This window comes from Camelina sativa, chromosome 11 (assembly GCF_000633955.1).
Source record: "Camelina sativa cultivar DH55 chromosome 11, Cs, whole genome shotgun sequence".
NCBI classification, from domain to species: domain Eukaryota; kingdom Viridiplantae; phylum Streptophyta; class Magnoliopsida; order Brassicales; family Brassicaceae; genus Camelina; species Camelina sativa.
The window spans coordinates 9,194,195-9,216,046 of record NC_025695.1 but is presented as its reverse complement, the minus strand read 5'-3'; the positions used below and the strand labels follow the sequence as shown (position 1 = coordinate 9,216,046).

General features: G+C 36.4%; 5 protein-coding genes and 1 long non-coding RNA gene across 6 annotated transcripts; 5 read left to right on the top strand and 1 right to left on the bottom strand.

Annotated features, from left to right (window-relative positions):
- On the top strand, window positions 1,996–4,895 carry LOC104722550. The gene is made up of 3 exons (XR_757208.2): window positions 1,996–2,331; window positions 2,599–2,672; window positions 3,572–4,895. It is a non-coding gene; the product is annotated as an uncharacterized LOC104722550 (long non-coding RNA).
- LOC104722548 (rhamnogalacturonate lyase-like) lies at window positions 5,235–9,328 on the top strand. Its single transcript, XM_010440741.2, has 13 exons — window positions 5,235–5,366; window positions 5,471–5,592; window positions 5,697–5,756; window positions 5,842–5,961; window positions 6,045–6,164; window positions 6,248–6,560; window positions 6,652–6,810; window positions 6,893–6,999; window positions 7,966–8,056; window positions 8,141–8,282; window positions 8,392–8,548; window positions 8,624–8,740; window positions 8,829–9,328. Exons 1-13 carry the CDS (start codon window positions 5,322–5,324, stop codon window positions 9,217–9,219), a joined length of 1,944 nt encoding a protein of 647 aa, XP_010439043.1. The 5' UTR covers window positions 5,235–5,321; the 3' UTR covers window positions 9,220–9,328.
- LOC104722547 (transcription initiation factor IIA subunit 2) lies at window positions 9,446–11,260 on the top strand. The gene is made up of 4 exons (XM_010440740.2): window positions 9,446–9,600; window positions 9,717–9,867; window positions 9,990–10,040; window positions 10,883–11,260. The coding sequence occupies exons 2-4, from the start codon at window positions 9,739–9,741 to the stop codon at window positions 11,021–11,023; spliced, it is 321 nt and encodes a 106-aa protein (XP_010439042.1). The 5' UTR covers window positions 9,446–9,600; window positions 9,717–9,738; the 3' UTR covers window positions 11,024–11,260.
- Window positions 11,573–19,080, top strand: LOC104722545 (alpha-glucan water dikinase 2-like). Its single transcript, XM_010440737.2, has 32 exons — window positions 11,573–11,824; window positions 12,048–12,106; window positions 12,178–12,287; window positions 12,362–12,425; window positions 12,517–12,608; window positions 12,720–12,870; window positions 13,026–13,331; window positions 13,422–13,532; window positions 13,611–13,709; window positions 13,818–13,952; window positions 14,046–14,134; window positions 14,209–14,343; window positions 14,435–14,597; window positions 14,698–14,787; window positions 14,955–15,140; window positions 15,437–15,496; window positions 15,600–15,644; window positions 15,741–15,800; window positions 15,897–16,049; window positions 16,164–16,247; window positions 16,348–16,524; window positions 16,618–16,724; window positions 16,855–17,068; window positions 17,183–17,286; window positions 17,368–17,497; window positions 17,568–17,693; window positions 17,853–17,963; window positions 18,047–18,139; window positions 18,212–18,385; window positions 18,461–18,553; window positions 18,647–18,762; window positions 18,844–19,080. Exons 2-32 carry the CDS (start codon window positions 12,053–12,055, stop codon window positions 19,046–19,048), a joined length of 3,837 nt encoding a protein of 1,278 aa, XP_010439039.1. The 5' UTR covers window positions 11,573–11,824; window positions 12,048–12,052; the 3' UTR covers window positions 19,049–19,080.
- Window positions 19,128–20,487, top strand: LOC104722546. Its single transcript, XM_010440739.2, has 6 exons — window positions 19,128–19,242; window positions 19,364–19,443; window positions 19,525–19,612; window positions 19,706–20,027; window positions 20,129–20,182; window positions 20,269–20,487. The coding sequence occupies exons 1-5, from the start codon at window positions 19,138–19,140 to the stop codon at window positions 20,170–20,172; spliced, it is 639 nt and encodes a 212-aa protein (XP_010439041.1). The 5' UTR covers window positions 19,128–19,137; the 3' UTR covers window positions 20,173–20,182; window positions 20,269–20,487.
- On the bottom strand, window positions 20,697–21,846 carry LOC104722542 (separase-like). The gene is made up of 3 exons (XM_019233110.1): window positions 21,751–21,846; window positions 21,583–21,670; window positions 20,697–21,478 (listed from the first exon to the last, which is right to left on the bottom strand). The coding sequence occupies exons 1-3, from the start codon at window positions 21,784–21,786 to the stop codon at window positions 20,904–20,906; spliced, it is 699 nt and encodes a 232-aa protein (XP_019088655.1). The 5' UTR covers window positions 21,787–21,846; the 3' UTR covers window positions 20,697–20,903.

The following is a 21,852-nucleotide window of genomic DNA, read 5'->3' as shown; positions in this document are numbered from 1 at the left end:
TCACATTTTCGAAATAATTATGACTAATATTTTAGTAGTTCCTTTATATAAAACTTAGGGTTTGGCTAAACAAGAGAATTAGACAACGGTGTGCAATAATTTCTCTATGATCATTATGATATTTTGAAACATATGTGCTCACTTCACAGCTCTATTTTTCTAAACGATCGATGATTCTGTTGAGCGTTTTTTTTGCACGTCGGTTAAAATTCGGATGTCTTTCATTTTTTGTTAGAAATCGGATGGTTTCAACTTACACTATACTTGGTAAATAAAACAATTGTATTATTAAATATATTTTGTTCTAGAAGCACTTACATTTAATACACATTCTCAAGAACTCGATCGAATGAAATTTTCATACTTGAATAAAATATACAAACTGATCTACGAGTAAATCTATAAATCCGTGGTCCTCCATCATCATCAAAGAAGTAACTAGCGAAATCTGATATGGAATAAACTAAAATAAACTAACAAAAAATGTACTCGAAGGAATATATAAAAATAGGGGCCTGACAGATCCGGAAGGAGCTAGAAAAGAAACGTGAATTATTTGTATTCATTCAAGGAGACAACTAATCAAAGCTTTTAACTGTATTTGGTCCATAATGGTCAAGTTGGAGCTGGACATCTGTCGTTTCTACTTTTTCTTCTTCCTTCGCGACACTTCTTCTAGTATTTTTCTCTCTTTTGTTTAAAAAATTTAGGTTCATATTAAAAAAACAATTCACTAGTCATCTAATGGCTTCGCCTCCGTTCAGCTTGGCCGACATACCCTAGTAGTCAACCTTTTTTATTTCTTCTTTGCTCTTCCATAGTGGATTTCTATAAAGCTAATACGCAGAACTTTTTCTTTTCTTTATATAAATGGTAATAACCCTTTATTTGTTAATATAGATACGTAAAATAGACAAACAATGTATGACAGCAAATAGATATCAATTTCGATTGTTTTCAACACGTTATTTTTTTCTATTTTTTAGTCTATAGTATTATTACTAATGGACAACATCTGATGAATAATAAAATTAAAAGTGGGTTCACTCCACAAAAAGGTTTGTTTTCAACCACGATAACCATTCAAAGTTTCAAACCCTTTCAAATTTTACATATTGAAAACATTTTGATGAAATTTTGTTTGGGATGTTGGGTGCTAATTATGATAAAAACTTAGGTAAAAAGAAGATGTTATTTCAGTGACTGACGATGAACAAGTTTATAGCTACAATTTACTGTATAAAATAATTACAGAAAATATGGTCATTCTAATAATGGATATAGAATGGGCTTTCCTAATTTGCTTTAGTAATATATCTCCCTAATGTACAAATTAAGTTTTTTTTTTTTAAAATATATATTTTCTCTGTTTCATAATATAGGATGTTTAGAGAAGTATTTTAGTTTTATAATATAGGATGTTTTCAAGTTTCAATTCTATGCAACTTTAGATTAATTTTATATTTTATATTATGCAGTTTTGATTATGATTGGTTAAACTTTTTTAAAGTAACTATTTTTTAATATAGATGTTTTATTTAAAACATCTTATATTTTTAAAACGTAAAGAGTATTTTTTTTTTTAATTTAATGCAGTTTAGAGCATCTACAACTTCACTCTATTCTAAAGTCAAAACTATAATATAAAGCAATATTTGCTGCTCTAATTCTATTATACTTTTTATATTAATATAGAGTAAAAAAATAAAAATATACATTAGAAATGATCTAACACACATAGGGAAAAAATTATGCTTTAGTTTAAAATTATTTATGTATTAGCATAAAAGATAGAGATATACACCATGGTATGATGATAGTCGGACTGAGGAAGTCCGTCATAGAGTCGACGAAACCGAAGCGTCACCGATGATAGAAAGTAGTGGAAGTACTTACTAGAATAAAATAAAAATAAATAAAATAGAGAAAGACGCACGAGCGAGCCGCTTCAGCTGCGAGACCTACATGTCCCCCTTCCCAATTCAATTAAACTACTTCTCTCCGATTAACGACGCACTAATCAATACTAGTACTCTAATTAAGTAGAGTAGTTTATAAAAGAATTAAGCTCGTTCTTCCTTGCCATTACTTATATAAAACCCTCTCCCCGTTCGTCTCCTCATCTTAATCCTCCTCAGTGCTCTCTCTCTCTCTTTTCTTCCCCTCTCCATTTCTCTCTTGCCCTAGCTTTTCTCATCTACTCCTGTCAATCACTTCTATCCGGCTTTTCTCCTTTGATTTTATTTTCTCCGGTGGGATCTCGTGACGGAGAATCGCCATTTAATCCTAAGCTCTCAATGTTTGTTATTCGTAGCGTCGATTACTTCCACGGTTAGTCTGAATTCAGTGTATCTTTCTTAACTTTGCGATTTGATTCTAACAGATATGACATTTTGTGAAAATCCCCCCCCCCCTCTTGATGATTTCTACATAAGTTTCCGCTTGAAATAGGAATTATTAGTGATGAATGATCAGCTGCATGAGCTTTTACTTATTAGGAATTCCTGAGCTGCAGATCCGATTTTCCTGCTCCGGAAATCATCATTTAGGATAATCCCTTTTTTTAGTAACTAACTAAATTTTGGTTTGCATGTGCAGATTGATATGCCCATTGGGTGGGAGAGAGAGAGAGAGTTTTTTCAGTCTTGAGTGGATCTGTAACTTGTTTTCAGGTTTGGTTTCTCATCTTCACTGTATATATATATATATATCTTTATTAGATGTATTTGCTAGTGTCATACCTTTGAGATCATACTTCTTCTGTGTTGCTTTTTTTTTTTTTTACTTAAGAACAGCTTAATTAATAGTTATGAGCATAAAATAAAAGACTTGTTATTTTCTCTATTTGTCTATAGAAACACACATAACAAATTGACTCTCTCTTGTAGTTTTTGATATCATTTTCTTGCATCTTCTTTAGTTTTGTACCTAATAAGTTTTTCAACACATCATTAGATTCACAGTTCAAGGTAAAATGGGATTCGGTGGGACGTCTATAACATAGCTTATAATCAACTTGATTACTTACTATGGCTCGCGATATGGATATTTATCTATTTGCAAGCTTTTGAGAATTTAAACTTGATCTTTGAGTTCCTTGTCACCATTTTACTGTGTTTCCTTAAGCCAATACTTTCAGACAACTGCTCAAGGGTGAGAGTTGAAAACACCCTTTGGAGTGATACAGCCTCTTTTAGACCTGAAATATAGGATAGTTTTCCATCTGTGTTCACTGTCTCTGGATGCCACAGCTTTGCAATGACATTTCTTTGAGAAAGCAAAATGGCTATGATAGATTCTCCAGTTCATTGAAGATGTTGGATGCTTTTTTTGCACAATGTCTTCAAACAAAGAGAAAGTAAAGAAAACTTGTTTCTACTGTCGAAATATTTAAGAATTTCATTGATTGAATGTAAGCAAGACATTTTTTAAATTATAAAGTTCAAAATTAAAAAGGCTACTTTGCAATGCATGAATTTCAGGTTTATATCAACTTAAGTGTATGCTGTTCGATGTCACAATATGAATTTTGAATCTGAATCTGAATATTCATTTTCCTTTGTCAACGCAGTTGAAAACGGGTACATATAATCGAGATAAGATTGACTGAGATGCGGCGCAAATCCATTTTTGTATGGGGCCGCTGTAGTTGATTAAGCGGAAGACTTGGCAGGTTTGCTCGAGTTATCTCTCTTGTCTAGACCATTTGTGAGAAGGGATCTTTTGTTTCCACCAATACCCCACCAATCTCTAAATCTGCACTAAGTATTATTCTCACACTACACTTTTAAAACCAATCCTATGTTTCAGATGCTTTCCTAGCCTAGAATGCATTGTTGTGCGAATATGTAATCTCTTGGCACATCAGGGTTAGTTTCTTCTGTACCCCTCTAGATATTCTCTTACTGTGTAGGATTCCCGAGCTACCAAAACTTTAAGAAATTAGAGAACTTTAGCCGATCCCCATCCATAAGAAAGCTCTACTCTGCAGGTCACAGCTATTAGAGCCGCACTCCTCATAGTTAACGTGTTTTATTTCTTCCATCAAAATCTGATCCTTGAGAAGCTATGTTTAAATATTAAAAGTAAGTAGATAAAAGTGCATTAGTGGCTTTTCCTTATTTCCTTTGTGTTCCAAGTCAATTTAAGATGATTCTCGAATTCATATAAAATCGTTTAGTAAACCATGGACATGATAACTAAGAATTTGTATCGTCTTACGCTAGTAGCTACACTAGTTTCGTAAGAAATAAAAATGGGGATTGGTGAGGTGGTTGGTTATATTCCCTTCTCATCGATGGTCTAGATGTGCGAGGTGACTCTCATGAATTTGTGAAGCTCCCAAGATAGTAATGGTAATTCCTAAAAAATGGGTTAGATTTTCAGCTTGTGAATTTGTTGTATTGCATAATTTCCAGGCCAATGGATCCTCCAACACAGGTGATGTTTCCAAGTATAGTTGTCTAAGCTTTTTGGGGATTGAGTACATCATCCCATTACTCAAACTAATGTAAATGATGGATGTAGTAGTGAATTTGTTGCAAGGTGAATAGGTTTTGTTGCCTTTGCAAGAAGTAAAGAAGACAGAAACAGGTTGTAAGATAAAGCACAAGTGTGTATATATGGATAAAAGAGGAAAGTGGACGGAAGGTGTAACCTTTGACTTGTGGTCACTGATGTTCTCGCTCATCCATTTCATGCTGCAACAGGAAACAACAAAAGGAATGGATGACGTAACGCCAAGCATTAAGAGGTTACTTGTAGATTTGATAATAAATCACTTCATTACTAGCGTAATCTTTGTCATCTTCCGTAGTTTCTGACTACCAAATGAGACTATGTAACTTAGCTAATGTATCATTAGTGTGCGTAAATGATAATGTTATTTTTATTTGTGGGACCATGGTTTCCGAATAATAGATTTTAACATAGAAATCATATTCACATAAACACAATTTTGAAAATATTGGTTTCATCTTATGTACATGTGATATGTGGGTTTGAATGAACCTGGGTGATGATGATCGCTATGTTCAATTCCCTGCTACTTTTCAATAACACGTTTTACAAATGTAACATCTTGCGTGCGAACTGAGAATAGACCAACCAAGGGAATATGTTAGAATACGGTACTTACCCAAAAAGTAAAAGAAAAAGAAGCTTTAAGCTTAAAAGATACCACTTGTCTAAACTTGAAGAAGAATCAAAATATCTCTACAAGCCGAAGATTAATCAAACTTATCCACATATTGTTTATCTACAAAAGCTTCGACCTCATATCTCTGAAAAAACCCAAGAAAACAAGAGAGCGAGAGAAACTTATGTCGAACCAATATTCTGTTCAGTTGGATGTCCACGAGAACCATGTAACATATATCCTTTTAAACACAGCTTCTTCTATAAATGTTTGTCCATATGTTATATGTAATGTATATATATATATATAAATTTATGAATATGGCAAATGCAGGTGGTGATTGGAAATGGTATAGTCCAAGTGGCTATATCAAAACCAGATGGTTGTGTCACCGGAATCTCTTACCAAGGAGTCGACAATCTACTAGAAATTCGCAACAAAGATCACGATCGAGGGTAGTAAATTGAATTTTTGTACTTTGTAGATACGTTATATACATATATGCATGGATCAGTCTATTATTAGTTATACAAACTTCATATGTTGTAAACCAAACTAGGTATTGGGACCTTGTGTGGAGCGAAGAAGGAGCAACTGGAACCACAGGGACATTTGAGCGGTAAGTATGCATCGATCTATCGAGCATATAACAAAACAATCAAGTCAAGTCTTTATGTAATATTTATATACTTTGGTTGAGGCAGGACCAAAGGCACAAGTTTTGAAGTGGTAGTGGAAAATGAAGAACTGGTTGAGGTTTCCTTCTCAAGGAAATGGGATTTTTCTCTCCAAGACAGTATTGCTCCCATTAATGTCGATATGAGGTATCTCAGTTTAATATACAACAACATGCATATATTTGTGAGAGAGTGACAGAAAATTTTGATTTGGATATTGTATCATTCAGGTACATAATGCGTAAAAATGTAACTGGATTCTACTCATATGCAATTTTTGAGCATCTACCCGAATGGCCGGCTGTTAACTTGCCTCAGATAAGGATTGTCTACAAGCTTCGTAAAGACAAGTAAGTAATGTTCAAAATGAATCTTTCCCTTTAAAAAAGAACTTATATTAGTATACATACTTATGTGGAAACGTTTTCTGCAGGTTTAAATATATGGCGATTGCTGATAACAGGCAGAGGAAAATGCCACTCCCAGAAGATAGATTGGGTAAAAGAGGAAGAACCTTGGATTTTCCTGAAGCTGTTCTTCTTGTTCACCCTGTTGAAGAAGAGTTTAAAGGAGAGGTTGATGACAAGTACGAGTATTCATGCGAGAACAAAGATCTTAAAGTGCATGGATGGATCTCAGATAACCTCAATTTGGGTTGCTGGCAAATCATTCCTAGTAACGAGTTCAGATCAGGTGGCTTGTCCAAACAAAACCTTACCTCTCATGTTGGTCCCATCAGTCTCGCTGTATGTGTTTTTTTTTTTCGTTCTTCCTTCTAAAGACATCATGGAAACAATCTATAATGTTGTGTTCTTGCTAATGATTATGTAATCACAGATGTTTTTGAGTGCTCACTACGCGGGTGAGGAGATGGTTTTGAAGCTGAAAGCAGGGGAGTCATGGAAGAAAGTGTTTGGTCCTGTTTTCACTTACCTTAATTGCTTGCCTGACAAAACCTCTGATCCTCTTTCTCTATGGCAAGACGCGAAAAACCAGGTTCATCCATTAACCAACGTAACATTCTACTTTGTTCATATTAAAAACATATCTAACCTTGTAGGAAGTGGTGTGTATATAGATGTTAACTGAAGTTCAAAGCTGGCCTTACGATTTCCCTGCTTCAGAAGACTTTCCAGTGTCCGATAAGCGCGGTTCCATTAGTGGTAGATTACTAGTGTGCGACAAGTAAGCCNAATAAGGATTGTCTACAAGCTTCGTAAAGACAAGTAACTATTGTTCAAAATCAATCTTTCCCTTAAAAAAACTTTATATTAGTATACTTATGATGAAACGTTTTCTGCAGGTTTAAATATATGGCGATTGCTGATAACAGGCAGAGGAAAATGCCACTCCCAGAAGATAGATTGGGTAAAAGAGGAAGAACCTTGGATTTTCCTGAAGCTGTTCTTCTTGTTCACCCTGTTGAAGAAGAGTTTAAAGGAGAGGTTGATGACAAGTACGAGTATTCATGCGAGAACAAAGATCTTAAAGTGCATGGATGGATCTCAGATAACCTCAATTTGGGTTGCTGGCAAATCATTCCTAGTAACGAATTCAGATCAGGTGGCTTGTCCAAACAAAACCTTACCTCTCATGTTGGTCCCATCAGTCTCGCTGTATGTGTTTTTTGTTTTTTTTCGTTCTTCCTTCTAAAGATTATGGAAACAATCTATAATGTTGTGTTCTTGCTAATGATTATGTAAACACAGATGTTTTTGAGTGCTCACTACGCGGGTGAGGAGATGGTGTTGAAGTTGAAAGCAGGGGAGTCATGGAAGAAAGTGTTTGGTCCTGTTTTTACTTACCTTAATTGCTTGCCTGACAAAACCTCTGATCCTCTTTCTCTATGGCAAGACGCAAAAAACCAGGTTCATCCATTAACCAAAGTAACATTCTACTTTGTTCATATTAAAAACATATCTAACCTTGTAGGAAGTGGTGTGTATATAGATGTTAACTGAAGTTCAAAGCTGGCCTTACGATTTCCCTGCTTCAGAAGACTTTCCAGTGTCCGATAAGCGCGGTTCCATTAGTGGTAGATTACTAGTGTGCGACAAGTAAGCCTCACATTCAACATCATTTGCTCTGCTTTTCTTCATTTCATCATTAATCATTTATTTTATTTTTTCTCATGGTTTTGAATTCCTGCAGATTCCTTAGTGATGAACTTTTACCGGCAAATGGTGCTTTCGTAGGTTTAGCTCCACCAGGAGAGGTTGGATCCTGGCAGTTAGAATCTAAGGTGAGTCTGAACTCTATATTCTTGGAGGACCATACAACAATATTTATTAAGCAATGAACTCATGCTTGCATCAATTTTACTTAGGGCTATCAATTCTGGACAGAAGCAGATACAGATGGTTATTTTGCAATAAATAATATCCGAGAAGGCGAATATAATCTCAATGCTTATGTGACAGGATTTATTGGAGACTATCAATACGAACAGTCAATTAACATTACTGCAGGTTATTTTTTCTGAAAACTTACATTGTAATCAAGATTATATATTACTCTGTGTCAAGAAGTACGTACATGTATATTTAGCAATAGCCACACTCTGTACCCAAAAACCAGGATGCGGCATTGACGTTGGCGATATCGTGTATGAACCGCCTCGAGATGGGCCAACGGTGTGGGAAATAGGGATACCTGACCGGTCTGCAGCTGAGTTCTTTGTTCCAGACCCAAATCCCAAATACATCAACAAACTTTATATTGGTCATCCTGATAGGTAATCCATGGATCAAAGATATCACAACATTAGTGGTTTGAATCGGTTATTTAACAATTTTTTATACTAAACCAGGTTTAGGCAATACGGGCTATGGGAAAGATACACAGAACTATATCCTAAGGAAGATTTGGTGTTCACCATTGGCGTCAGTGATTACAAAAAAGATTGGTTCTTTGCACAAGTTACCAGGTAACACATATTTGAACCCATTTCACAATATTCTAAGAAGAAGAGTAAAACAAAGGAACCTCACAAATATATGAAATTGGTATTATAGGAAACTGGACGATGACACATATGCAAAAACGACATGGCAAATTAAATTTAAGCTAGAGAAGGTACAGAACAACAGCACATACAAAATCCGGATCTCGCTAGCAATGGCAAATATAGCAGAGTTACAGGTGAGGATGAATGAGGATGACAGTGATCAGAGCACACCGATGTTCACAACGGGTGTAATCGGACACGACAACGCGATTACAAGACATGGGATACGTGGAATCTATAGGCTTTATAATGTAGATGTACCAAGTGAGAAGCTTATAGAAGGAGACAATACTTTGTTCTTGACACAAACCATGACTACCACTGGAGCCTTCAATGGTCTCATGTACGACTATATCCGCCTGGAAGCACCTCCTTTAGATTTATCAAACTCTCACTAATAAAAGTTGTTGCCTTTATGTTCTTTAAGACAAGATAATACGTACGCGGTTGTTGTAGTAATAATATATTTGCTATTAATAAAAAAAAGTATGATTTAAATGGGCTTTAGTGTTGGGCTTACTTTCTAATCTCAGTCAGATTTGACTTTAGTAGAGACGGTAAGGGTAAAAACGTAATTTGAGATCACCGATCTATCACTGCCTATATATATAGTCGCCTGCAAAATCTAGGGTATAAAAGGCCCTAATTTTTTCTCCGCCCAAGAGACAAAAATCCTTCGAAATCGAGCAACGGAAGCTCCTGCGTTAACCGTCAAATCTCTCTTCTAACGTCACCGGAGATCGGTAAACCGGCGAATTATCTCTTCGTCTCCGATTAAGGTCTTAGATTCATCCTAGCACCTTTTTTTATATATGTCGAAAGTTTCAGATTCTGGATTTGTTTTTTAGTTGCCAATTTGATTTCGAAATTGGTTGCCCAAATTTTGAATCGGCAGATCGTTGGGAAGTAGAAAAAAAATGGCGACGTTTGAGCTGTATAGGAGATCGACGATCGGGATGTGTCTGACGGAGACTTTGGACGAGATGGTTCAGAGCGGTACGCTGAGCCCTGAGCTAGCAATCCAAGTCCTTGTTCAATTTGACAAGGTTTTCAATTAACTTTATTTGACTGATCTTGGCGTTTTGATTCGTTTCTCTGGTTTTTTTTTTTTTTTTTTTTTTTTTTTTTTCTTTCTTTTCCCCCTATTTTGATAAGTGTATGCTTGTAGTCTATGACTGAAGCTCTGGAGAGCCAAGTGAAGACCAAGGTGTCGATTAAGGTGATTTTCAAATCTGTTTTACTTTCTATCCTTTTTGTGAAATTGTGAATGATAGTCAACGTTATGGGTAGTAGACGATTTATAGTTCTAAACTGTCTCAAATAATTTCTTAAGAGTTAAGAAGTTCAACTTGAAATTAAGCTGTAATTAGTGCATACATTTGTTAGCTCATGGAATAGTAACACTGTCATGAATTCAATCAAGTTTATAGTTTCATTGGATGTCATATATGAATCATAGGTTGAAGCTTCCCATACATGATTTCTTAAATTTAAAAGTTCAACTTTAGATTATTTGGCTTATAAGAAAAGAGCTCACATCGAGAGATACTAGCAACTTCATGAATACTCTTTAAGTTTTAGAGTGTCTATGGGTGTGATAAAGTTAATGATACGTTGAAGCTGACCCTCAAATGACATAAGTTCATCTTGAGATTAAGCTGTATGAATTCAGTTATCTGGCTCATTATTAGGAGCTTATTGACTGCCTACCAACGAACATCTGTCCTTGAAAATAGCTCTTTCTCATGATATCCTTTGTAGTTTCAGTTTTCATTCTGTGTTCTTCTCGATGCTGATTGACAAATTGATTTTGGTGTTTTTCACCGATCTGGACAGTCTTATGTACATTTTCTGCCTACTGTTTCTGATGATTGACATTAAATATCTTTCGTCCTGTTGCTATGAGTTTTGCTAGTTGTACACTCTATTGTGCAAAACCAAGAATTTAACTTATTCTTTACTCGGAAAACCCTTTTTCCTCATCTCTGAATATCCTGAAGAAAACTTTGGCAGATGAAACAATCAGATAATCTATTTTCTTATTTATTATTTCTCGTACAGGGGCACCTGCACACTTACAGGTTCTGTGACAACGTCTGGACCTTCATATTACAGGACGCGATGTTCAAGAGTGAAGATCGTCAAGAGAATGTGAGCCGGGTTAAGATAGTGGCATGTGATTCTAAGCTGCTCACACAGTGAGATGCAAGTTCTCAGCAGGGAATATGCTTTCCTTTGTACTAGATTTTGAGTTTTTTCACTTTGTAAACTCAGCACTTGCTATATGTTGAGCTCCATCTGCAGCCATCAATTTAACTTATATGTAAATTCTCGGCCCGATGACATATGGGATATTACTGTTGCTATGAGAAAGTTCTTGAAGTTTAACCTTTGTTTGTATTATCTGTGACTTCCAAATCACACACTGAATTATGGATATGTAGTGGCTTTGGACAGAACTTTGTCTCAGTGGAACACATATTGGTGTCAAAGCCATTGGTTACTCTTAAGACTTCTTTTTCTTGGCTCTCTTCACTCTCTGTCTTTTCTATGGGGAAGATGATGTGAGTTATTATTATTTGGTATGTATGTCTTCTTTACCTTTACAGATGCCTTTCTTCATCAAAGCAGAAGAGAATAGGATTCCTGTAAGTCTCTTTCAGCGTTAATTCTTTTATGATTCTGGAACTTTGAAGCATAGCTGTTAATGTCCCTTTTTATCTCCCCTGTTTCAAATCTACACCCACACGGCACTTTTTGGCACCTTTGTGTGGTCATTTGAGAGCCAAGTGAATAGAATCCCTCGATTTATAATGGAACTGAGTCTTTGCTTTTCTCAAGTTCTCTCTTATGTTGTACCTGTGTAATTGATACTGTTTACAAAATATATTTTGATACAGGAAACTAGTTGCGTAATTTCCTGAAGAGCTAGTGTAGACTTGATTACTTTAACGCATATAAACAGCCCAACTTCGTGAAGAGAGCCAAAGGTGAAAGAAAAAGGTAAACGTGTTTTGATGTGTTATGCATGAAGATGGCATGTCAATACTCAATAGAAATGATTTATAAATAGTGTTGTTGTTACTCTGATGCTGTTTCAAGATGACAGTAGTGAACTGTGGTCCATCAACTGGAAATTCGAGTTTTATTGTTTGAAACTATCGGCGATCATTCATAATTCTAGATTTCTAGTTGAGGCTAACTTGTGAACTCTTTTTATGAATAGCTGTCATGGCAACCTCTAAAGTCCAACAATTCCAGCTAATAGAAGGGATGGAGCTGCAGGTCTGTTCTTTCTGCTGTCCTGCTGGAATTTATAATTTCAGATTTTGGACTAAATCTTGGTATCAATTCAGATCACTGTCACTGGTTTACCGAATGGGAGCAGTGTAAGAGCTGAGTTACACATTAAGAACTGCATTCGCACATGGATTCTCCATTGGGGTTGTATCTACCAAGGGAATAAGTGAGTGATGAATGATCTTTAAGACAGAGTTTATACTTTAAATATCTGTATGTTTTGACTTATGTTATCTACAGCAACTGGTTTGTCCCATCTGAACATTCCTCAAAGCAAGGTGCATTGCAGACACCATTTGTGAAGGTCTACATAACCCTTACATTTCTTTCTTATCTACAAGGTTTTATCTAGAAGTCAGTTTTTTTCAGCAAAGTATTTCTTCTCTCTACTGCAGAGTGGGAATGCTTATGTAGTGATCCTTGAGTTGCGGGATCCAAGGGTACGTGCGATTGAATTTGTGTTGAAAGATGGTAGCCATAACAGATGGTGCGTAATTTGTTCTTTTCTATAATTGAGTCATACTTGATACTTGTGTCTTCTGAGGGATGAACGGGGTGCAATTCACGTCTCTACCTTGATGGCCAATGGAAATTTCAGGTTGAAACAACATAATGGAAACTTCCGGGTTGAGATTCCCTGGAATGATCTGCATGCTCATCATCGGATTCCAAATAATCTGATAGAAAGAAGAGCACATAGGATATGGGACCAGAAGGGCCGTCCCCAAAGCTCTGCACGTGAACAACAGGTAAAATTGGTCCATTTAGTAGATACGCTGATCTTTTTATTAAGTAATTCTTTACTTGCTTTGCTGTGTAGCTCCTGCTCTAAATTACTCATCTCTGTCTTTATGAGTTGTAAAGTCGGTGCTGTCTCTTGTATCTTGCATGTATTTAATTTCAGATAGACTATGACAACGCAATAAGAGAGCTCCAAGCGGAGCTCGCTAGAGGAATATCTTTGGACGACCTGCACGCTAACTCTACAGTACCAGTGGAGAAAGAAGTAACCAGTGAGCCAAATCAATCAATGAACCAATCATATCGGCGGAAGCATGATGTTCAGAAATGGTTACAGAAGTATGCCGAACCAATCAACAGAAATGGAAGTGTGCAAAGTTCAGTCCTTGTAGAACTCTCCAAGAGATCTATCGGCCTAGAAAATGTAGTTTCACAGAAAATCTTTCATGTCAGAAACTATGAGATCACGGTTTGTAATACCACTTGTTTATACAGTCAATTCACTATTGGTAGTTTTTAATAACTGCTAGATAATTTCTGGTTTCTGTAAATTTGTTAGGTTCTCCAGAGAGATGTTAAGGGAGATTGTTGCTTATGGGTTGCCACAAACATGGCTGGTCCAACAGTTCTCCATTGGGGAGTCGCCAAGTCTTCAGCAGGAGAGTGGTTGGTACGATGTTTTTACTTCTGTAGATATGTCTTATCACAATCTTCTCAATAAAAGACTGATTTTTCTAACTCTAAATAGATTCCACCACCTGATGTGTTACCTGAGAAATCAAAACTTGTTCATGGAGCATGTCAAACACATTTTACCGATATGTCGAACAGTTCACACTCTTATCAGGTAAAACATGCATTGAATATTTTACAGCGATTGCCGTCTTTTGTTTTAAAGTACTTCTATTATTACTTTTATCTACTAACGCTTCTCATTTTTTTCGCGTTGGAAAAGTTTATTGATATAAATTTAAAACAAGTCGGTTTTGTTGGTATCCAATTTGTGATATGGTCTGGAGGCTACTGGGTTAACAATAATGGAGCCAACTTCGTTGTAAACCTGAAATCAACAGACAGTACCAGGGGTAAGGTGAGTCAAAGGCATCACACCGTCAGTGGAATGATAATGTTGGGATGTTATCACTATATTTCACTTTTAAAACATATTTATTCTCCTGATCAGCTTGACGTGGATGAAAAGTATATTCTCAAATGGTTGCTTGATGAAATATCTGAGCGAGAGAAAGAGGCTGAGAGATCACTGATGCACAGGTAAGTAAAAATATCTGAAACCTAATTTTCCTCCTTAGATGTTAGTGAAGTTTCTGATATGCATAGCTTGGCAGGTTCAACATCGCAACAGAGTTGACCGAGCGTTGTAAGGATGAAGGAGAAGGTGGTTGTATTGCTATAATGGTGTGGATGAGATTCATGGCCACCCGACATCTCACCTGGAATAAGAACTATAACGTGAAACCTCGGTAGAGCTATTGTTTCGTTGGCTACTTTTAATTGATCATATGTCTTCCTCCTTTAGATCAGAATTTTTATGCCTCAAGTCTTTTTATGCAGGGAAATTAGTGAAGCGCTAGAAAGATTCACCAATTTGATGGAGAAAATATATTTGCAGCAACCAATAAAGAGAGAAATTGTGAGACTAACTATGGCACTTGTGGGTCGTGGAGGTCAAGGTGATGTTGGGCAGAGAATCCGTGACGAAATCCTTGTTATTCAGGTATATAGTTCAACATCTCTGCAGCTAAAACCTTTCATAGTCTTGTTAGAGTAGTTTCTTTTTTCGTCTTTAACCTTTAATTGTCATTATCTTTTGTTAGAGAAATAACCACTGCAAATCCGGCATGATGGAAGAGTGGCATCAAAAGCTGCACAACAACAGTAGCGCAGATGATGTGATAATTTGCGAGGTACATATATATATATATGATGAAAATGAAGTAAGATACTCACATCTAGAGATTGGTAAATCAGAGATGTAAGATACTCACATCTAGGGATTGGTAAATCAGAGATGTGATATCTCTTTATATTTTCACCTGGAGAATCTCTGATGAGTTTTATTCTTCTGCCACAGGCTCTCTTAAACTATGTGAGATCTGACTTTAGGATCGATGCTTACTGGCAAACACTAAAGTCCAATGGTATAACAAAAGAAAGGCTTGCAAGTTATGACCGCCCTATAGTATCAGAGCCTCGTTTCAGAGGTGATGGCAAAGAAGGACTCATCCGTGACCTTACAATGTACTTAAAAACATTAAAGGTATTTTTAATAACAATTGTATCCCTATTTTCTGCTAGCACTTTCAGCCTAATTTTCTTTTCCTGATCCATTAAAGAATTCTTTGGCGCAAACTGTAATTAGCTTAGTAATTAAAGCCAACACTATTGTGATGATGAACATATATCCCTATGGCCTTCATTAGATTATGATTGCTTTGAAATTGGGACCGATAATATCAGGAATATACACATTACACAACAACCTTTAGCTTCATCCTCGAGTTTCAGTATCTTGAATATCTATCTAAACGAGCTGTTTTGTACCTGCCTTTGTAGGCAGTTCATTCAGGTGCAGACCTTGAGTCTGCTATTGATACGTTCCTTTCTCCATCTAAGGTAAATAGTTCATGATCCAAAAAATTTTGATTTTTGGGACACATATCCTCAACGACCGTACCTTGTTTAGAGTAATACCTCATCCTTTCATTTTCTTTTTCAGGGTCATCATGTCTTTGCTGTCAATGGTTTGTCACCAAAATTGCAGGTACAATATCCTCATAGTATCTTTCCAGTAAGATATATTGTACATTATAAAGACATCCAAAATCCTAACAGAGCGTCCACTTCCATTGTATGGTAGGATCTACTGAATTTAGTGAAGAGGCTTGTCCACGAAGAGAACACTGATTCCCTAATAGAGGTTCTAATAGCACATATCCTTCCTATTGCCAGTCTTACTCCGTATTGTGTTTTTTTTAAAATCCTTATGCTTGCTTTGTTTTATGCACTTTTTCAGAAGTTAGTTGATGCTCGCATTGAGTTACACCCTGCACTACGAGCACCTCGTCCGAGGGCTAAAGATTTACTATTTTTGGACATTGCTTTGGAGTCGTGTTTTAAAACAACAATAGAGAAGAGACTCATCTCTTTAAACTTCAATAACCCACCGGTATCTGTTATTGTTTTAGTTTAAAATTATTTTACTTTTCCTTGTAGCCAAATATTAGTCCTTAAAATTAAAAGTGAGGTGTGGATTGATCTTCTTTCTCCCTCTTTGGAACAGGAAATTATATTTGTCATCTGCATGGTGCTTGAGAATCTGTGCTTATCTACATTTAACAATGAAGAAATTATCTTTTGTACAAAGGCATGTTATTTTTTCTAACTCTTTCCCGTTGTATCTCTTTCAAAGTTTGACTCTCGGTGTTCTTAAAGCAATAATATTTGTGCTTCTCTTTCATGACCAGGATTGGTACCGTGTCAGCGAGACTTACAGACCTCATGATGTTCAGTGGGCATTGCAAACAAAAGCCGTCCTTGACCGTTTACAACTAGTACTTGCAGATAGATGTCAGCATTATTTTCGATTAATAGAGCCTACTGCAAAATATCTTGGTCAACTGTTACGTGTTGACAAGCATGGGGTATTTTTCAATTAAACTCCAGCTTCTTCTTTACGTAATAAGTCTAAAAGTTGATATCTGTATTCATTTCCGTTTCTTGTTTTATTTTTTCAGATTGATGTTTTCACTGAAGAGGTTATAAGAGCAGGACCAGGGGGAGTTCTATCAACTCTTGTTAACAGATTTGACCCTTCTCTCAGGAAAATGGCGAATTTAGGCTGGTAAGATACGTTTTTGAGCTTGAGAAAACAGACTATAATTCAGACTTATTTCATGTAGAAGGTAATTACTGAACCTTTTATTATTTTTTATATTTTTTTTGCTCTAATCCAATTGTATCTGGTTGAGAAGTTGGCAGGTTATCAGCTCAGCGGATGCATATGGGTTTTTGGTTTGTGTGAATGAGTTGATTGTAGTTCAAAATAAAGTCTACTCGAAGCCAACTGTAATTATCGCTAGTAAAGTCACAGGAGAAGAGGAGATCCCTGATGGCGTTGTTGCTGTGCTGACTCCTAGTATGATTGATATCTTGTCTCATGTCTCTATTAGAGCAAGAAACAGCAAGGCATGTACTATTTTCTGATCCAATATATATCATTACACAATGCTGCAAAAATAGGAACCAAGATGTTCACATTTTACATATGTCCGCTTCTCAATTCAAGTTTGTCTGATGCAGATATGCTTTGCTACATGCTTCGATCAGAATGTTCTTAGGAATCTCAAGTCGAAGGAAGGGAGGGCAATATCTATTCATACAATGTCTACTGGTTTACGTATCAGGTAATCGAATTCTTATGTCGTCACTGTTCTTTACGCTAAAAGATGGGTTTTCTAATATCTCTGAGTTTATATCACTTGTAGTGATGGCAACATCTCTGATGTCTCTGTCCGTCATATTTATATTTCTTCGGTTCCACGGGGAGTGATCTCTAAGGGGAAGAAGTTTTGTGGCCACTATGTGATATCATCCAAGGAATTCACTGATGAAATGGTAAGTAAGAACCAGATTCGTGAAGATAAAAAGTTTCATTTTGAGAATACCATTTGACTGAGTTTTTTAGGTTGGTTCAAAATCATACAATATCAAATTTCTACGAGAAAGAGTTCCATCATGGATCAAGATACCTACCTCAGCTGCTCTTCCGTTTGGAACATTTGAGAATGCACTCTCAGATCATTCCAATAAGGTATAGCTAAAATCATGTTGCTTATCAATTTCTCTTTTCTTGAAACTCTTAATTAGTTTTGTAAACAATGGCTACCACATGATCAAATCAAATCCTCATTGATTTTGTGATACAGAGCCCTCTCAAAAAATTTATTTTTGTCGGATCCATTGCTTTCAGGATGTAGCACGCAAGATTTCTGCCTTTAAGGATTCTCTTAACAGAGGAGATCTGACAAAACTTAAGGCGATTCAAGAAGCTATTTTACAAATGAGCGCTCCAATGGCTCTGGTAATTTGGTCATATAATTGTTTTTCTTTCTCTCTGTTCATGTTTTATATGTATCACATGTTGGCTTTTAAAATATATGGTAGAGAAATGAACTGATCAACAAATTGAGAAGTGAAAGAATGTCGAGTCTTGGAGATGAACTTGGTTGGAACCGATCGTGGATGGCAATCAAGAAGGTAGGAATCTTTTTGAATGTATGTGAAGTATGAAAAGAACCAAGTACATTCCTGATCTTCACATCTCCACAGGTCTGGGCTTCAAAGTGGAATGAGAGAGCTTATGTCAGTTGCAAAAAAACTAGGCTTGACCATGATGCCGTTTGCATGGCGGTGCTAATTCAAGAAGTCATATGTGGCGATTATGCTTTTGTCATCCACACAAACAATCCTGTCTCTGGTGACTCTACAGAAATATACACAGAGGTAAACTATAGAACTTGCTCCATATTTAAAAAATTTAAGTAAAAATCCAATTATCATAAAACTGTGTTTTCTCAGGTTGTGAAGGGTTTGGGAGAGACCTTGGTTGGAGCATATCCAGGACGAGCAATGAGCTTCATCACCAAAAAAACGAACCTAAAGTCTCCAACTGTAAGAAACAAAAAGATTGTATTTGTCTCTTAAGTTTCAGTTATAAATGAATAGAATTTTAACAAAGTGAGTGGTAAATTTTGGGTTGTACAGGTGATCAGCTACCCAAGTAAGAGGATAGCTCTGTATTCTAAACCCTCAATCATATTCCGGTCAGACTCAAACAATGAGGATCTCGAGGGAAACGCAGGCGCTGGACTTTACGACAGGTTTGTTTATGTGTGTTTCTCTGTTTTCAGTCTTTTTTTTTTTCGGAACTCAAAAGCTGAAAAAGGGTGTAATTGCTGCAGTGTGATAATGGATGAAGCAGAGGAAGTGGTGGTGGATTACTCAAGGGAGCCACTAATAGTGGACAAAGCCTTTCAAATGCGCTTGTTCTCAACAATTGCAGAAGCTGGAAATGTGATAGAGACGCTCTATGGTTCTCCTCAAGACATCGAAGGTGTTGTCAAAGGTGGCCATATTTACATCGTCCAAGCTAGACCCCAAGTTTAAGCTCTCTCTTGCTATTTCTGCCATTCCCTAAGTTTTCAAACAAATCTTACAATTACACTCCTGATACCAAACATTAACTCATAATAAATATGTTGAAAAATCACAAGTGTGTGGGGTTGTATGAAAAATCACAAGTGTGTGGGGATGTATCTGAAGATGATTTGCTGAATCATGTGGCCGACGTACTCTGTGAAGTAATAATCCTTGACTTACTTCTTCACTTCTTTCCTGTTTATGTTCATTAGCCTCAGAACAGTGTCGTTCTGGTTTACAAGTGTGAGAGGATTTAACTTCTAGTTTTGTTTCTCATGGCAGAGAAATGATTATGAGTGTATTGATGTTGAGCTCCTCAGACGCCTTGCAAAGGGAATAAATGTCGATATTAAATTCGAGAGGTTAATCCCTTTTTTTTCTGTAAATATGTTACAAATTTTTGTTTAATCTCCTATATCATAATGTTTTTTACTTGTTTGCAGCATTAAGGATTTTGTGGTTACACCTGTGCTTGCTTTGTTTGGAACACTTGGTATTCCTTTCTATCATGGATGGATAGTTGATCCTGAGGTACATCATTTTGATTGTTGTTCTTATCTTTCAATTCTTTAGTATTGGAAAAGTTTTAAAATATGATTGCTTTTCCTCTGCTTATACCTCCAGGATTCGGAAATCGCTACTGCAATTGGAGGCAGAACTTATGATGCTCTAATGACTGAGCTGACTGCCTTGGATACACAGACTGTTAAGGCTCCAAGCAGTAAAAGTAGTGAAGAAAGCTCTGTTGATATTGCTGTGTTGGTTACTGCGTCTGCAGAGCATGGTAGATTGGGAAAGGGAGATATTGAAGAAGAAGAAGCCTTGTTAAGAGCCTTGACATTATCTGAAAAGGAAGCGCCTGGTTTTGATACTCACAGAGACTCTTATGAAGTAGAGGAGGCTTTGTCTGAATCCTCAGATGTAAATGGGCTCACGCAAAAAGAGGGTAAGCTCATACACATGCATTTTTATATCTATTGTGGATAAAAATAACTCCATACATTTCCTAAGTTGATCAAGAAAACTTCACCATGGTTGAATTTTCAGGTGAATTGATCAAAGAATTCTTGAAGATAATGCCAGTCAGTTAACTTGGGAGGGGTGCGTGATTGTGTTGTTTGCTTACGAAGATGTTCTGTCATTGGCTAATTATATCTTAATAATTATTGATCTTTCATTTCCTCCAGGCTCTTTAACTTGGAAGATGAGCTTAACGAAGATGAACTTTGTGTCTTGTACCGCAACTATCACTTCTCTACCATGATAAAGGTTATTTACTTATATGTAGAGAAGATAGGTAAATTAGATGGTTTTTGAATTTGATGGTTTGTTTCTCTTTTGTCATATGTTAGTATGTTAGTCTTACAGATGTAAATTATTCAATTAAAATAGAATCAGTTTATATATGTTTGAGAATACTTTACTACAGTGGAATCAGTTCTGTTAACAGTTTGAACTGCCCTCTTTCCTTTATGCAAAGATAGAAAACAAAAATTATATTCATGTCAAAATGATGATATAAAATGAACAAGTAATGTCTGAAATACGCAGAAATTGATCGTAAATTACTAACACTTATATAACATAAAATTCGAAGTGCACCATGTGATTTATTTTTACAATTTGTTATATCAAAGAAGGGATGAAAACATATATCTCTAGAGTCTCTTTTCTTCTCGTCTCTTGTGTTGTCATATGATCCTATGATTAAAAAGTCCTAACTCCCAAGTCCTAAATATATATCCCTCAAAATCGTTATATGACCAGACAATGGGGATTCCAAGTTAAGAATGGACTTATTAGGAAATGCTCTCTAACCAAACTAACACGATGAAGAAGGAAGAAGAGAATCGATTCCTTTTTTCCTTGTGATACCTGTTGGTACACCATAACAGACCGGTGCAGCCCCAATCAAGTGTTGCGTGCACGCATCTCGAGCTGCGGCTATAAATGAACCGATTTTACGTCTCTGCTTGTGGTTGCACTCAATCTTCTTCCCTGACCCATCATCAACATCTGACTGAGCTGGCTTGTTCCGCGAAGACGGTATTCTTGACCTCTTGCTGGTGTTGTTTCCTTTTAGATTCATGGCTGCGAGTTCGTTAGCTAATGACTCACACACACTGGCTACAACCACCCTCTGATGAAGAATCTGACCTCTCTTGCAACCATGCTTCCAACAAAGCTTTCCCAAACCGATCAATGTCTCGGTCTGTGTTACGTCCCATAAAGTCGCCACAATGGCTGGAGATCCACCTAGGAGATAAGAGAGTGGTATGCCTTCTGGAATGTAACAGCCTTTTAGCCATAGTGAACCACTATTGCATCCCTCCATCAAGAAAGTTGCAGAACAGTTATCTAGCTTCTCTATTTCACGCTTCGGTATATACTGTGCTCCTGCCGTATCATGAAAGGTAGAGGATCTTTTAGAAATCAATCTCAAGTAAACGAAGATTGCACCAAAAACGGTTAATAAATCCAAAGTGCTAGAAGAATCATACCACTTCCATGACCAAAGTAAAGAAAGAGATCATGATTTTCTAATGCTTCTGTCAACTCTGTAGCACTTGGTTCTGATCCAGCTTTCCCCTGAAAGTATACACAATCATGGAAGTTTGAAAACAAAGCATCACAATAAGGTTTGGTATAAGTATGCTTTTGTATGTTACCTCAAAGTTTTGATCTCTGAACCAACTCTCAAACATGTCTTGTGTTTCGGGGAGATCACCACCAGGATTCAACAAGTAAAATGAATCTAGCGGATCTATAAG

Bases quoted from the DNA above. Each gene is read 5' to 3' on its own strand.
- LOC104722548 (XM_010440741.2), top strand. From the start codon at position 5,322: ATGTCGAACCAATATTCTGTTCAGTTGGATGTCCACGAGAACCAT. The intron at 5,593-5,696 runs GTAGTAAATTGA...AAACCAAACTAG, and splicing joins AACAAAGATCACGATCGAGG to GTATTGGGACCTTGTGTGGA. The intron at 8,741-8,828 runs GTAACACATATT...TTGGTATTATAG, and splicing joins TTCTTTGCACAAGTTACCAG to GAAACTGGACGATGACACAT.
- LOC104722547 (XM_010440740.2), top strand. From the start codon at position 9,739: ATGGCGACGTTTGAGCTGTATAGGAGATCGACGATCGGGATGTGTCTG. The intron at 9,868-9,989 runs GTTTTCAATTAA...GTATGCTTGTAG, and splicing joins TCCTTGTTCAATTTGACAAG to TCTATGACTGAAGCTCTGGA. The intron at 10,041-10,882 runs GTGATTTTCAAA...TTTCTCGTACAG, and splicing joins AGACCAAGGTGTCGATTAAG to GGGCACCTGCACACTTACAG.
- LOC104722545 (XM_010440737.2), top strand. From the start codon at position 12,053: ATGGCAACCTCTAAAGTCCAACAATTCCAGCTAATAGAAGGGATGGAG. The intron at 12,107-12,177 runs GTCTGTTCTTTC...GTATCAATTCAG, and splicing joins TAGAAGGGATGGAGCTGCAG to ATCACTGTCACTGGTTTACC. The intron at 17,287-17,367 runs GTAATCGAATTC...TATCACTTGTAG, and splicing joins TCTACTGGTTTACGTATCAG to TGATGGCAACATCTCTGATG.
- LOC104722546 (XM_010440739.2), top strand. From the start codon at position 19,138: ATGTTGAAAAATCACAAGTGTGTGGGGTTGTATGAAAAATCACAAGTG. The intron at 19,444-19,524 runs GTTAATCCCTTT...ACTTGTTTGCAG, and splicing joins GTCGATATTAAATTCGAGAG to CATTAAGGATTTTGTGGTTA. The intron at 19,613-19,705 runs GTACATCATTTT...TTATACCTCCAG, and splicing joins GATGGATAGTTGATCCTGAG to GATTCGGAAATCGCTACTGC.
- LOC104722542 (XM_019233110.1), bottom strand. From the start codon at position 21,786: ATGTTTGAGAGTTGGTTCAGAGATCAAAACTTTGAG. The intron at 21,671-21,750 runs GTAACATACAAA...GTATACTTTCAG, and splicing joins TCAGAGATCAAAACTTTGAG to GGGAAAGCTGGATCAGAACC. The intron at 21,479-21,582 runs GTATGATTCTTC...ATGATACGGCAG, and splicing joins TTACTTTGGTCATGGAAGTG to GAGCACAGTATATACCGAAG.